General features: G+C 38.3%; 1 protein-coding gene across 1 annotated transcript in view; it reads left to right on the forward strand.

Moving 5' to 3' along the window:
- Positions 1 to 14,192, forward strand: part of ATP1B3 (ATPase Na+/K+ transporting subunit beta 3) — a 47,059-nt gene that overhangs the window by 27,944 nt on the left and 4,923 nt on the right. The window contains exons 3-5 of the mRNA XM_047875428.1: positions 4,647 to 4,754; positions 10,447 to 10,631; positions 12,792 to 12,842. Of these exons, the coding sequence (XP_047731384.1) occupies positions 4,647 to 4,754; positions 10,447 to 10,631; positions 12,792 to 12,842 (344 nt within the window). The remainder of the gene's footprint in view (positions 1 to 4,646; positions 4,755 to 10,446; positions 10,632 to 12,791; positions 12,843 to 14,192) is intronic.

The raw sequence follows: 14,192 nt of genomic DNA on the forward strand, positions 1-14,192 counted from the left end.
AACAAAGCTTCATTAAAATGGCTTAATATGGAAGTGGTAAGAAAAATAATGATACATCAGAGAATAAAATGAGTATACTGTTACTGTGTTCAATTCTTCTCTGTTGTCTTAAGGAAAAAATACTCTCCAGGGTTGCCCACTACAGAAGAAAATCTCAACTGAAACACTAATTTGAATGCCAGCTTTACCTTCGTTATTGGACATGGCCGTTCAAGGTGCTGGCACTTTCTATAGAGGAATATAACAATGTGCAGAACTCCAGTATAAATAATTCCCAAAAATGTGAACAACCTTTAGAGATACTAGAGAAGGGCAGGCTTCTCATGGAGGACTGGGATTTGGACAGCAGGCAGGGTGGGCAGGCAGGCCAGTGAAGGGACGAGTGTAGTAGAATGTTTCCTTTTGGAGCAGTGGTTCTCATCCAGCAGTGATTTGCTCCCCAAGGGCCTTGTGGTTGTATCTGGAGACAGTTTGTATTGTTACACCTCGAGAGATGCTGCTAATGAGCAGAGGTCAGGGATGTTGCTTAACATCCTACAAGGCACAGGACAGCCCCCTGCAACAAAGAGTTGTCCAGCCCAAAAGGTCAGTAGTGCTAAGGTTGACGAACTCTGAACTAGATCTTGGCTCATCGTATGGATTTATGAGCCATATCAACAGCCAGACTACACCACTTTCCCCAGCCATCTTTTCTTGAACATTTTGTTCTAATGACTTTTCCTTGGTTTGCTGTTAACATTTGTGTAAACATCAGGAATCACTCTTTTCTCTTTTTTAGTTTATTTGACCAAGTATCAGAGACTTAACTCCATACTCATTTTTCCCTCACCTCTCATTGTAGCATTTTCTTCTACCTAGACTAATCCTAAGATAACTATTTTTCTTGCTAAGTTATGTGACTTTACTACCAGTGAACATGATCTGATCTATTTCAGAAATAAACTGTTTACAATTGCATGAATAATATAAGCAATAAGATGTGTTCCATATATTCAAGTTTCAAACCAAGTTCCTTAAAATTATTTACAAGTATATTATAGTACTTAAAGTCTTATCATTACCTTAAATAAATATATATGTACACACATACATATGTATATATAACACTGGATGAATATACATTAGTTTGTTACAGTATTCTCTTTTTTTTTTTTTTTTTTAATTTTTTTTTTTCAACATTTATTTATTTTTGGGACACAGAGAGACAGAGCATGAACGGGGGAGGGGCAGAGAGAGAGGGAGACACAGAATCTGAAGCAGGCTCCAGGCTCCGAGCCATCAGCCCAGAGCCTGACGTGGGGCTCGAACTCACGGACCGCGAGATCGTGGCCTGGCTGAAGTCGGACGCTTAACCGACTGCGCCACCCAGGCGCCCCTACAGTATTCTCTTTACAAAGGGATTAAGGATAATATTTTTTCTTCCTACTTGTACGTTCTGCATTATATGCAGTATTTAATACACTGGTTTTTTTGCATTGACCATATTTAATTTTTTAAAAAAAAATTTTTTTTAACGTTTATTTATTATTGAGAGACAGACAGAGACAGAGTGTGAGCATGGGAGGGGCAGAGAGAGGAGGAGACACAGAATCTGAAGCAGGCTCCAGGCTCTGAGCTGTCAACACAGAGCCCACCGCGGGGCTCGAACTCAAAAACTGCAAGATCACGACCTGAGCCGAAGTCGGATGCCCAACTGACTGAGCCACCCAGGCGCTCCTTAATTTTATTTTTAAATAACATTATTTCCATAATATTGTTTCTACCCGGTAAAATAAATGCTGGTTTGAAATTGGTACATAAAATATACATACATATAACATAAACCCTGCCCATCACACCCCAACAAACATGCACATTGTATGCACACATTCCCATATTCCAGTGGTTTAAATTGTAAGGTGATAGAGGAGTTATTATAGTTTTTGCATTCCGTTGATGATCTTCATTTTGAGTAAGATAAGACTTTATTTGGAGGACTTTAGCATACCGTGTATAAAATCCACCTGTACTGTACATGCCTGCTTTGGTTTTTTACTTAAGAGTTTCAAACACGTTGTTAAATAGCAAGTTACTAGGGCTCCAAGAGCATTGTTAGGCAAGGTCTAAGAAGTAATGGGTATCAGAAGTTCAGTTTTAGGGGCACCTAGCTGGCTCAGTTGGTAGAATATGTGAGTCTTCATTTTGGGGTTGTAAGGTCAAGCCCCACTTTGGGTGTAGAAATTACTTAAAATAAAATCTTGGGGCACCTGGGTGGCTCAGTCAGTTGAGCATCCGACTTCGGCTCAGGTCATGATCTCACAGTTCATGAGTTCGAGCCCCACATCAGGCTTTGTGCTGACAGCTCACAGCCTGGAGCCTGCTTTGGATTCTGTCTCCCTCTCTCTCTGCCCCTTCCTGGCTCATGCTCTGTGTGTCTCTCTCTCCTTCAAAAATAAACATTAAAAAAAAATTTGCTGGAGAGAGTGTTTAAAAAAATAATAAAATAAAAATCTTTTTTAAAAACTCAGTTTTAGACTTTCATGTCTTAAAGTTTTTGCAAATTGAATCATTGAAAAATCCCTTAGGAGCACCTGGGTGGCTTAGCCATTAAGCGTTTGACTCTTGATTTTCGACTTAGGTTATGATCTCATGGTTCATGAGATCAAGCCCAAACATTGGGCTCCCTGCTGAACAGCACAGGGCCTGCTTGGGATTTTCTCTCTCCCCTCTCTCAAAATAAATACAATCAGTCATGTAGGGGTGCCTGGTTGGCTCAGTCAGTGGAGCATCCAGGCTCTTGATTTTGGCTCAGGTCATGATCCCAGGGTGGTGGGATCGAGCTCTGTTGGGCTCTGCACCAAGTGTGGCACCTACTTAAGATTCCCTCTTTCTCTCTTTTCCTCTGCCCCTCTTCCCTGCTCATGTGCGTGCTCTCTCTATCAAAAAAAAACCCATTAGTCATGTAAAGGAATGTAATCTTTCGTATAAAACACAGATATCTTCATGTGTTTCTTTAAAATTTCTTTAGTTTAGGGACATCTGGGTGGCTTCAGTCGGTTAAGCATCCAACTCTTGATTTGGGCTCAGGTCATGATCTCACGGTTTGTGAGTTTGAGCTCCATGTGGGGCTCTGCCCTGACTGTGGAGCCTGCTTGGGATTCTCTCTCTCTCGCTTTCTACCCCTCAAATAAACTTTAAAATATATGTGCCTACATATAAAATAAATACTTAAAAAATTAAAGTAAAATTTCTTTAGCAATCTGAATATTTTATGTTGGGTTTTTCTTAAAATTAGGGGTTTTTAATACAGTTATTTGCAAGCTGCCTTGATTCTCTTACTTTTTTACTTGCAGGATATTATATCCTATTCCTGCTATAAAACCTTAAAAATAAAAGCAAACAATTTCAGACATATACAGATGGTCATTTAATATACTGGACTGTAAGATGTATTATTCATTAAATACTTTTATAAGAAGTCATAAAGTTTTTGCCCAGAGATGTTGCAGTGGATGGAAAATCAGGCATAGGGGATTATCTAAATCCAAGTGATCTCTGGTTTGTTTATGTAAGTGAATAGGGAGTTTAATTGGGAGGTCTTTTGTGTTGAATATAGAAGATTTGCTCTGCTATTTAGGAACATTGTTTCATCATATTTGGGTAGCATTGCATCTAGTTTAACTCAAGATCAATGCAAACCAATACAGGCAAGGATTTAAAAGAAACTGGATCTGATCTAAAATGTTAACACTATTTAAAAAAAACAAAAAATAACAAAAAAAGAACTAGAGATCTGTGAGCAGCAGTTTTAATGGAAATCAAAACAACCCTTGTCATTTGTATATTTTCAGATTCAGTGCAAGGCATAGCATCTCTAATAACTTTGGTATGGGAAATGTTTAGAGGCTAGTGAAAATGTTAGGATTGTTCTTAAGCCTGGGTGCAAGGCTGAATTAATAATCTAGATCGGATGCTTTTAAAACAAAGAAAGCGTACATTAAAGTTGGAAGCCTGATTATGTTTCCTTACAGATAAGTATGCTTACATTTTCTTTTCATAAACTCATGCAACATGTTCTGTATACATGGGTGTTGACTTCATATGAAATTGTTGGTTATATGCCAAATTCAATATGTGAAAACCACATTTGAATTATAGAGCAGTGTTTATTATTGAAGGAAGAATATTCAACCATAGAGTTAAATTTTTATAGGCCTCTTCCACTGAAAAAGTTTTATGTATGTTTCCATACAGTTGTAATTTGAATGACTAAAGTGCTGAGACTGATTTGCTAAAACTTTTCTGATTAATAGCAAATTGACAAAACCTAAAAATATTTGATAGAAAAATGAGTGCAGGAAGTAAAAAGTAAAATTTGCCTCTTTTAAAATCAGGAACAGAGCAATTATAATTTAACTGTAGATTATCAGATTTCAGGGAGGTTTTTAATTGGTAATGCCTGAGATGATTTTGCAGATTTCCAATTCTCTTCATTTTAGATGTCTGTACCTTCATAATCAACTGAGAAGTTCTTGATAATTTCAGCATACCTATGAACACAGTTTTCCATGTAATTTACTGAGATCTGCCCCTTAGGTATAAGAATAAGCAGAAAGAAGGGAATTTGCTGCAGTTAATCTTCCCCCTTTTCTTTTATCTCTGTATAGGACTTATGGTTTTTCCAAAACCAGTAACTGCATTGGAATATTCATTCAGTGCGTCTGATCCAGAGTCCTATCAAAGGTACACTGAAGACCTTAGGAACTTTCTAAAACGTAAGTATTTTTGTTAGAGTGAAGTAAAAGATTTTAGGTACTGAGAAACTGGTACCAAATAATGATTACTTTTAGAAACCTCTTTCTTAGAGTCTGTTTTACCTTTTGTTTTGTTTTGTTTTTCTCTTAAACTCAGTCAACTGAGAGGACTGGCAAGTACATTTTATAATTAGTCATGAGAATATTCTAACTTATGAAAAGACATAGGGGTCTAAGCTCAATGGGCAGTTGAATTTGACTTTTCTGTATTAAGTATATGAATAAATCTATTGAGACATGACATTTATATCTGCATTAAAAAGCATTTGACTAATAAAGCAAACTGAATTATACAAAATAATGCCTCTAAGCATTTGGATCTTTTGAATCCAATGTAGTACTTACTTGTGGAGGGAACAAGGAATGATGTTTGTTATTTAAAAACAAAACAAAACCAGGGGTGCCTGGGTCGCTCAATTGGTTAAGCATCCAATTCTTGATTTTGGCTAAGGTCATGATCCCCCGGTTTGTGGGTTCTAGCCCTGTGCTAACTGCACTGAGCCTGCTTAGGATTCTCTGTCTCTGTCTCTCTCTCACACACACCGAAATAAATAAGTAAACGTAAAAACAGAACAAAACCAGGGGTGCCTGGGTGGCTTAGTCGGTTGAGCATCCAAATCGTTATTTTGTCTCAGGTCATGATCCCAGGGTTGTGGGATTGAGCCCCACAGCAGTGTGGAGCCTACTAAGATTCTCTCTCTCTCTTCTTTTGCCTCTCTCCCCCACTCATGTTCTAATTTAAAATAAATAAATAAATAGGGGTGCCTGGGTGGCTCAGTCGCTTGAGCATCCGACTTCAGTTTTCCTCCTGTTTGGTTTAGCCTACCTCTTTGGTGTTACCATTCACATGAATAATCATCACATGCCCTGGCCTGTTGGTTCATGATCACCTCACCTCTTCCAGATCTACATTCATTCCTGAGAACACGTAGGACCCCATTGCCAAAATCACTGAGGCTTTCCTGACACAACCTTGTAGTTTAATTGTTTAACTTTCCCTCACTATTCTACCTCATTGGGACTTCCACTTCACTGACCCTTTTATTTTGTCCCATCCTTTTCTCCCTAACTTCCCTTTTTAGTAAGCTTATTAATTCCATGGTTTTTCATTTCACTTTCAGTTTTGCCAGTACTCTAAAATCCTTTGCCTGTCAGTCTGTCATAAAATGCACATGCATGAAGCCACATAGTTCTAGATGAAACCATATAATTCCTGAATGAAGGCCCTTCCTTTGAGCCTGCCCCGAGCAGGCTGCTGAAGGCTTTCCATGGGACTATTTAGCACTGCGAATACTTGACCACCTCCCTCAAATATTTCCTGGCAATCCTGCTGAATTTCTCTGGATAATTCTTAGAGGATTATTTCCAATTTCTATTCAAACCTCTAACCCTTTTCCTCTATATAGAACTCACTTCATATAACTTGCTTCCCTGCTTCAAAAAGTAATGGAAGGATTTAGATGGGAACTCCTGCAGTTTCCTCATTACTAGAAAAGCCAACCTACAGTTACAGCCATTTTGTGTGTGATATTTCTCCTGCTCTGAGGCCCTTCCTTGCATAGGCCACCTGTACTGGTCCTGCTTTGGATCTCTTCCTCTTCCATGGTCTTGGAAGCATTGTTTACTCTCCTTTTCCTGTATATTTAGCCTCTCTTTATTGGATCCTTCTTGTCAGCATGCAGAATTCCTCAACTTCCTCTTATCTTAAAAACCTCAATCCTACACCATCCATTTGACTTTCTAAATCTTTACTTGATAGTTCTTTAAGGATGTTTTTGTGAGCGTATAATCCATGGCTTAAAAATCAAATAGTAAAGAAAGTTCTGTAATGAAAACAGTTTCCTGCCCTACTCTTTTCTAGCTGCAGTCCTTTTAATTTCCTCGACAAATATTTTTTCAAGGCTGTCTTTATGTCACGCACTCTTTGAAGTTTAATCAGTGAACACAGGAAAAAAATGTGTGTTCATGGAGCTTGTAGTCCAGTGGTGTACAGGAAGGTGATGAGTGCTGGGGAGAAACATGAAGCAGAGAACGGAGATGGGAAGGGTTGTAGTTTTGAACAGGGAGGTCCAGGAGGCCTCATGGAAGGGGGCCCTTAAGGAGGATATCAAGATGAGGGAACTGACCTGAAGCTTATTTATAATGCCCAGCACATTCAGGGTTTATCAGGAAAGCTGGAGGAGCTGGATGGAGTAAGCCAGGGCAAGAGTTTTAGGAGGTTAGGGAAGTAAAGGATGGGTTGTGTGGGTCCTTAGAGGCCATCACTAAGTTCTTTGGTTTTTACACTGACCAAGTGGGAGGTTTTTAAGCAGGGAATAACATCATCTCACTCCCAACTTTTAAAGGATCACTCAGGCTGCTTTTTTGAGACTGTGGGTTGAAGGGTACAGGGAAGCTAGTCAGGAGGCCATTACACTAACCAGATGAGTAGAATGGTGGCTTGGCAAGAAAGGAAGCAATGGAGGCTGTAAATGTTTTTTTTTAACCTTTCTTTATTTTTAAGACACAGAGAGCAGGAGAGGGGCAGAGAGAGAGACAGACAGAATTGGAAGTAGGCCTCAGGCTCTGAGCTGTCACCACAGAGCCCAACTCAGGGCTCGAACTCACCAATTGTGAGATCATGACCTGAGCTGAAGTCGGACTCTCAACCGACGGAGCCACCCAGGCCCCCCCCCCTTTTTTTTTAAACCTTTATAGGCTGTGAGTAATTTGATTCTGGATACATGTTCAACAGGAAAGAACTTCATGCTCTTGAAATTTCTCTTATGGTATTTTTTTCTGTATTTCTGTTATACTTTGCTTCTAGCTGTTGATTTATCACTTTTATATATTGTCTTTACTTCCTGCCCTGACAGATGAGCATTTACTTCACATGCCTCAGACACTCCACCCTACAACCCAGTTTAGTAATTATTATTTTTAGTTTTGCTATTGGTTGCCTTTCTATACTTAATCTTTATGTCTTATTCCATCCTCTATAGACACTCTTTTGGCTCCCTTATTTGCACACTGTTATTTGAGGTATCCTCTTAAGTCCTTTTTTTTTTTTTTTTTTTTTTTTTCCTGGAAAACTCTTTAGAGCTTTTCCCTTCCTGCCAGAGTCTGTACTAGTAACTGTTTAGAACTTTACTATACAGCTGTCATTTTGGGACTTTTTTTTTTTAATCACTTTAGCTGGATCCACTGTTTCTTGGCTCCTGCCTTTTTTCTTAATTTACTGCCTAGTTTTGGTGAAGTATATTTATTCTCAAATAACTTAATAAGAAAAGATACATGAAATGTAAATTTTGAGTCCTTTCATTTCTGAAAATGACCTCAGTCTGCATTTATAGGTGGTAGTTTAGCTGCATCTAGAATTTTAGTTACTTTGTATTGCCTTTTTGTCCTCCACAAGGCTGGATTTTTACTTTGTTTTTATATGTATTTCCTTCGGGTTCTAAAATTTACTTTAGTTTCAGTCTTTAAAATACCACTTCACTGGGGGGCACCTGGGGTGGCTCAGTGTTAAACATCTGACTCTGGATTTCACTGTCTCACAGTTCATGGGTTTGAGCCCTACATGTGGCTGTGGGCTGACAGTGTGGAGCCTGCTTGGGATTCTCTGTCTCCCTCTCTCTAAACTTAAAAAATAAAATAGAACTTTACTGGGAACTTGATGGAGATCTTTCAGGATGAAGGCTTAGGTTAATAAATTATTATCTTTCAAAAATAATTTCACAGAAATTACCTTCTATTAATTACTTTGATCATTTCCACAACTCAGTTTTCTGGTTCTTTCTAGAACTGTTCTCTTAGTTGGCTCTTAGTTCTCTTGTTTTTCTCTCATTTTCTACTTTTTCAGTTGTCATTGCTGAGTTTTAGGAAAGCCTTTCTGCTGTTAAAGTGTACCATCTCTGGTTAAAAGATACATTGTCTTCTTTTTTCTAATAGATACTGCTTACAATTTGAAGTTGCATTCTGTTCAAATTACCTCTTTACTTTTAGGTCTTTATAGACACACCCACTCATTGACCTTTTTCTTATTTTAGACTTTCCTCGGGTGTATAGGGCTGTTTGGTTACGCTGTCTGGGGTCAGTGACCTGTCTGTGTCCCCATGATACCTTGGACTTGGGGGTAGGGGGTTCTTCATAATGTGACCATCATACAACCCCCTGCATTGTGGTTTTGTATGGAAGTAGAACATGGCACAATTAATACAAAAGTGGTCACTGAACGAATGGATATATTACCAAAAAGTGTATGCAGTAAAAGCCCGTGGGGAAAATTGGTGAAAGCCTTGAATATCTCTTGCAAAATGTTTTTTTTTTTAATTTTTTTTTTCAACGTTTATTTATTTTTGGGACAGAGAGAGACAGAGCATGAATGGGGGAGGGGCAGAGAGAGAGGGAGACACAGAATCAGAAACAGGCTCCAGGCTCTGAGCCATCAGCCCAGAGCCTGACGCGGGGCTCGAACTCACGGACCGCGAGATCGTGACCTGGCTGAAGTCGGACGCTTAACCGACTGCGCCACCCAGGCGCCCCGCAAAATGATCTTTATGATTGTGCCACCAGAGTCAAAAAGTGATGAATGTCATATGATAGGTACCTCTTGTGTTATAAAAGTTTACCCCACCTCCCAAATATTTGAATCATTCTTTTAAATGAGTACATAATTCCAATTATCATCTAATTTTTTATATATATAAGATGAAACTAAAGATTTTTGACAATTTTTCCCCCAAAGTAAAGATATGTACTTACTTGTAAATACATTTACTTTGCAATTTTTGTTCCTGTTTTGGTTGAATTCATTTTAAGTGACCTTTTTCTGGTACCAGTTGTACCCACATACCAACAGTTCTTATTGAGGCAGTGTGGTAGATCTTAACTATTTATTAGTATCTTTCAATAAACACACTCATTGAGGGCAGGGACCACGTCAGGTTTGCTCACTGTTGTGCCACTTTTGCCTAAAACTGTGCCAGTGTGGAGCAAACAGCAGAAAAACCATCGTGTGTCTCTCCCTCTCCTTTCTTCCCCATCTTCAAATTGTAACCATTCTACTCCTTTATCACTGAGTTTATCTAAGATGTTACCTCTAACTTAATATTAACTCACAGGTACCTTTGATGCTCAGCTTTGTTGTAGTCCCTGCCGAAGAGCGTTCATAGCACTCTGTGTCTGTAGGCCCTTCAGTTAAAATTGTGTGTTTTCCCTGTTACATTGTAAATTCCATAGGGGGAGAAGTGGCAATGCCTTTTTATGTTCTCACCTTTCTTTTTAAATTGGTGTATAGTTTACACATAATGTTACATTAGTTTCAGGTGTACAGCATAGTGATTGGACAAGTTTATAGGTTGTCATTATCTTTTTGCGCCATGAGCTTTCAGATAATGCAATAGTCATGGCTGGCGCCACCTGATGGTAACAGAAGACATTGATCTGTAATCCAGTTTCTTATTGTTGAATGCAGTAAACATCTGAAGTGTTACAGCTTAGTAAACCTGTTAAAAGTTGGACAGACTTAACATTCTTTACCTAGAATAATAATATGGTAATTAGCATGTTCTTTTTGTTTTTGAAGAGTGTTGTCCAAAGGATGATGTGTTCCTAGTTGTATTTAAGATCTATTTCTAGCTGATCTATATATGCATATTTGTTTTTTTTTTAGCATATGATTTAGAAGAACAGAAGAATCTCACAGCTTGTCCTGACCGAGTGCTTTTTGTACAGAAGGGTCCAATTTATCATGCATGTCAGTTTCCTGTTGCCTTACTTGAAGCATGCAGTGGTGTGGATGATCCAGAGTTTGGCTACTCCAGAGGAAATCCTTGTATTCTTGTGAAAATGAACAGAGTATGTACCTATATTGCTGCTGCTGCTTTTTTTCTAATATCCTCTATTGAGTAGCTTGGAACTGTTTTTTTCTCATTTAGGGGTAACTTGCATAAAAGGTTAGCAGTGATACTAATTGACCTTTAGAAAGTGAATACAGCAAAAACCAAGACTGGTTTATTAAATCAATCATGGATTAGGGAAGTAAAACAACTTCCGCTTTTCCCTTTTTAGTTACATGCATTTAGGCATAGGTTAATGCTTCAAGGGGCAGGTATTCCGGTTGTCATACATAAAGCATGGTTTTATTAACGTGCAGTGCTCATCTTTGAATCCGGTTATAAATTTAAAATTCCATTGAGAATCTATTAGGCTTTAGTTTAAACTTTGAACATTTAGTAGCAAAGCATAGTTTTATAGTGTATGTACATATAATTAAAAAGTAGAGATACAAATAAAATTGCATTATAATGAGCTCAGTGGGGTGTTAACGGTTGTAACCAAAGTAGTAGCATTTTGCTTTGGTGTCCAGAAGATGTTCCTGAATTATATAGCCATTAGAAAATTTTGAAGCTCATTAGCTTCTCTGTGTGTTAGTAAGTATGACCTGGGAGTCATTGTGCAAAAGAAGATGCTTTTCTTATGTAATAAGTGATCTCTAACCCCTGTACATTTCTGCTCTATAAATATTGTATTGCAGAGCTGTGTTCTGACACAGTTACCCTATTGAGGCCTGCAAGGTCTCCCTTGAAGAATGAGGTTATTCCTGATCATTTACTCCAAGAAAAGGCAGTTTCTTAAACAGGTGGAGACCTCTCAAGATCATGAGTTTATCACTAAAGTTACCCTTGATAAGCCAATTGCTACCATCTCTTGGCACTGCTAAATAAAGAGTTTCCCTATAGGAAGAGCCAGCTAGACCCCGACGTACCCAGACTGACACCCCTCCGGTCTCTCCTCCTTTCCCCACATGGACAATGACAAGTTCCTAATTATCCCATCGTACTCTAGAGATCGTTCTGAAACATTGCCTGACACATAGTAGGTACTCAAGAATAATTATAGTCGAATGTTTCAGCAAGACTTCATTAAATTAAAGTTAACCAAATAAGCCAAGAGTAATGGGATACTTGACAGTCTAGCTTGTAAGATGAAGTAAATGTATTTACCTTAACAGAAATGCCTTTTAGAATCCCAGCCTTCCAGAAGTGAATATCTTCATAAAGTCTAGATTCCTGGAAAATCTATTCCGAGTATAAAGCCAAGAGAAGTTCCAGTTCCTTCTCCTACAGGACCAACCTTCCAAGCTTGTTTTTCTCTTTCAGTATGTCCTCTTTGAATGCAGAGGGTCTGAGATTATACTTGGCTGATGGGACATGGCTTTACAGGGCATGACAAGATGACAACATCAAGCTCAAGTATGGATCATTCATGAGCTATGCATGCTGAGTGTAGCAGGGGATTTAATCCCAGTAGAGTTTGTTCCAAAGTCCTCACATAGGCAACGATAGTTAAAGATGTTGATATTATTTAGGTTCCATAATACTTCCCTCTTGGGAGGAATATTTACATTTACAGGCATTCGCATGTAAAATGAATATAACCTCAAAACATAAAAAGATCCTCCCACAAAATAAGTATCTATTGCCATTCAGAGTTAGTTATATCAGCTACATACATGAAAGTAGCTTTATTACGTAGAACTGAATGGTACTGTGTCTTAAAATGGGATTCATCCCAGTGTATGCATTTTTGTGGAATAGATCGATGGGGAATATGGTAAGGCTCCATGCAAGCTTTATGGAAACAAATGTTGAGGGTTTGACCTAATACAGTTTCATGAAAAACAGTTTTATTGTGCTTCTGCAATTCTTACGTTTGCATTAAAAGTTTCTGTTTGCTTCTTGGTTTAAGGGTAGCAAAGTGCAATACTGTGTTTTATTCAGGAACTGATTTATTTTCTGCACTGCCCCAATACAATAAGACAGCAAATTGGTAAGATTATTATATTAAAAAGTCCATTGTAATCCTCTACACAAGAGTAAAAGGCAGATGTAATAGGGTTTTAATACCTAGAGTTGATATGCATCTCAACCCTTCCATCTTTGGGTCCCTAGCAACAACGCAGGAGGTTCTTTCATATACATTTGTGATGTTTCAATTAGTTTTTCTTTTCCTTAGATAATTGGATTAAAGCCTCAAGGAGAACCAAGGATAGAATGTATTTCAAAGGTTAGTATTCAAAAAGCTTTAGTATATCTGAATATTTTAAAAGTCTGTGAGTCTTAGTCATTGTTTTTTCTTCCTGTCCCTTTTTGAAAGTCCTCTGTAGTGCCAATCTTAGAAGAATCAAATTCCACCTAACTTTGGGTGTAGAGCCCTTCTCTACTTGCAAATGATAATTCCTAAAGACGTGTTTTCCATGAGCATTGATTTCACAGACACTGCCTTTGCATATACCATCTTTCATTGATTCTGAGATCACTTTTTTCTAGCTTAATAACACTGAAATTGGGGATGGCCTTATAGTTAATTGCATCTTAATACTGTATCATAAGAGTTTTTTCTATCTTAATAGTACATAAATCGGTGTACATCAATGGCATCTGAGATTTCAGGAAAGAGGATACATTTTCCTTAAGGTGGAGGCAGTATTTTTCTCTCCTACCCCTACTTTATTTTCTTCCAGAGTGCTGTGAAGTTTTCATCTCATAACTTCTTTTGTTTTCTCTCCATGCTGCAAGTGCAACTAAGACAAATATGTAAATTGATGGGTAAGAGTTCTAAGGAGAAATGTAAAGTTCTACATTTAATTTTATTGTTGTGCAAAATATTAGCATTCCAGCTCTAAATCTATGTCAAAGGTATTTTACTTGAAATGTTACTTTGAAATCACTTCTCAAGTTGTTTGTGAAGAAAATTATATTCCTTTTCGCCTTGAATGGATTTCTTATGGGGGCAGAAATCTCTTGCTCCGTGGTTCTCAAATTCATTCATGCATCAGAACCACTTGGAGGACGTTTTGGGTCCCATTCCCAAAGTTTCTGACTCCCTAGTTTTGGGGTGAGGCCCAAACTTGGCATTTCTAACTCAAGTTTCCAGGTGATGGTGATGCCTATGGTCTGGGGCTCATGCTTTGAGAATTTCTGCTTTAGAGTATCCTTACTTCTTTTGAGTATTCACTATTTAGACTAGAATAAAAATCCAGAAAGTTTGTGGCTTCTCATCTGGGTTGAAGTATAAGTGTGTGAATCCTCGGCAGTTCCCTTTACCTCCTTATACTAACATAGCTCAGTCAGTATGCTGCTTACAACCAGATGCTACATCTAAGCTGAGCTTTTCTTGATAAATCCTGCTGAAAATGAAGTAAGCATATGCTAGTATCTCTTAAGGTGAAAAGGAAGCATTATGGCTATGAGATACATTTAGAAAAAGCAACTATTCTGTTCTTGCTTGCAAGCTTTCCAAGTAGGAAGTTTCTGAGGCTCAGGTGCCAGGCTCCGGCCAGCTTAGATGTGCTACTTTCGTGACCACGTAGGACTGTGTATCTGGACGCAGGAGCTTTTGCCTTTGTGTGTGAGT

This window comes from Prionailurus viverrinus, chromosome C2 (genome assembly GCF_022837055.1).
Source record: "Prionailurus viverrinus isolate Anna chromosome C2, UM_Priviv_1.0, whole genome shotgun sequence".
Classification (NCBI taxonomy): Eukaryota; Metazoa; Chordata; class Mammalia; order Carnivora; family Felidae; genus Prionailurus; species Prionailurus viverrinus.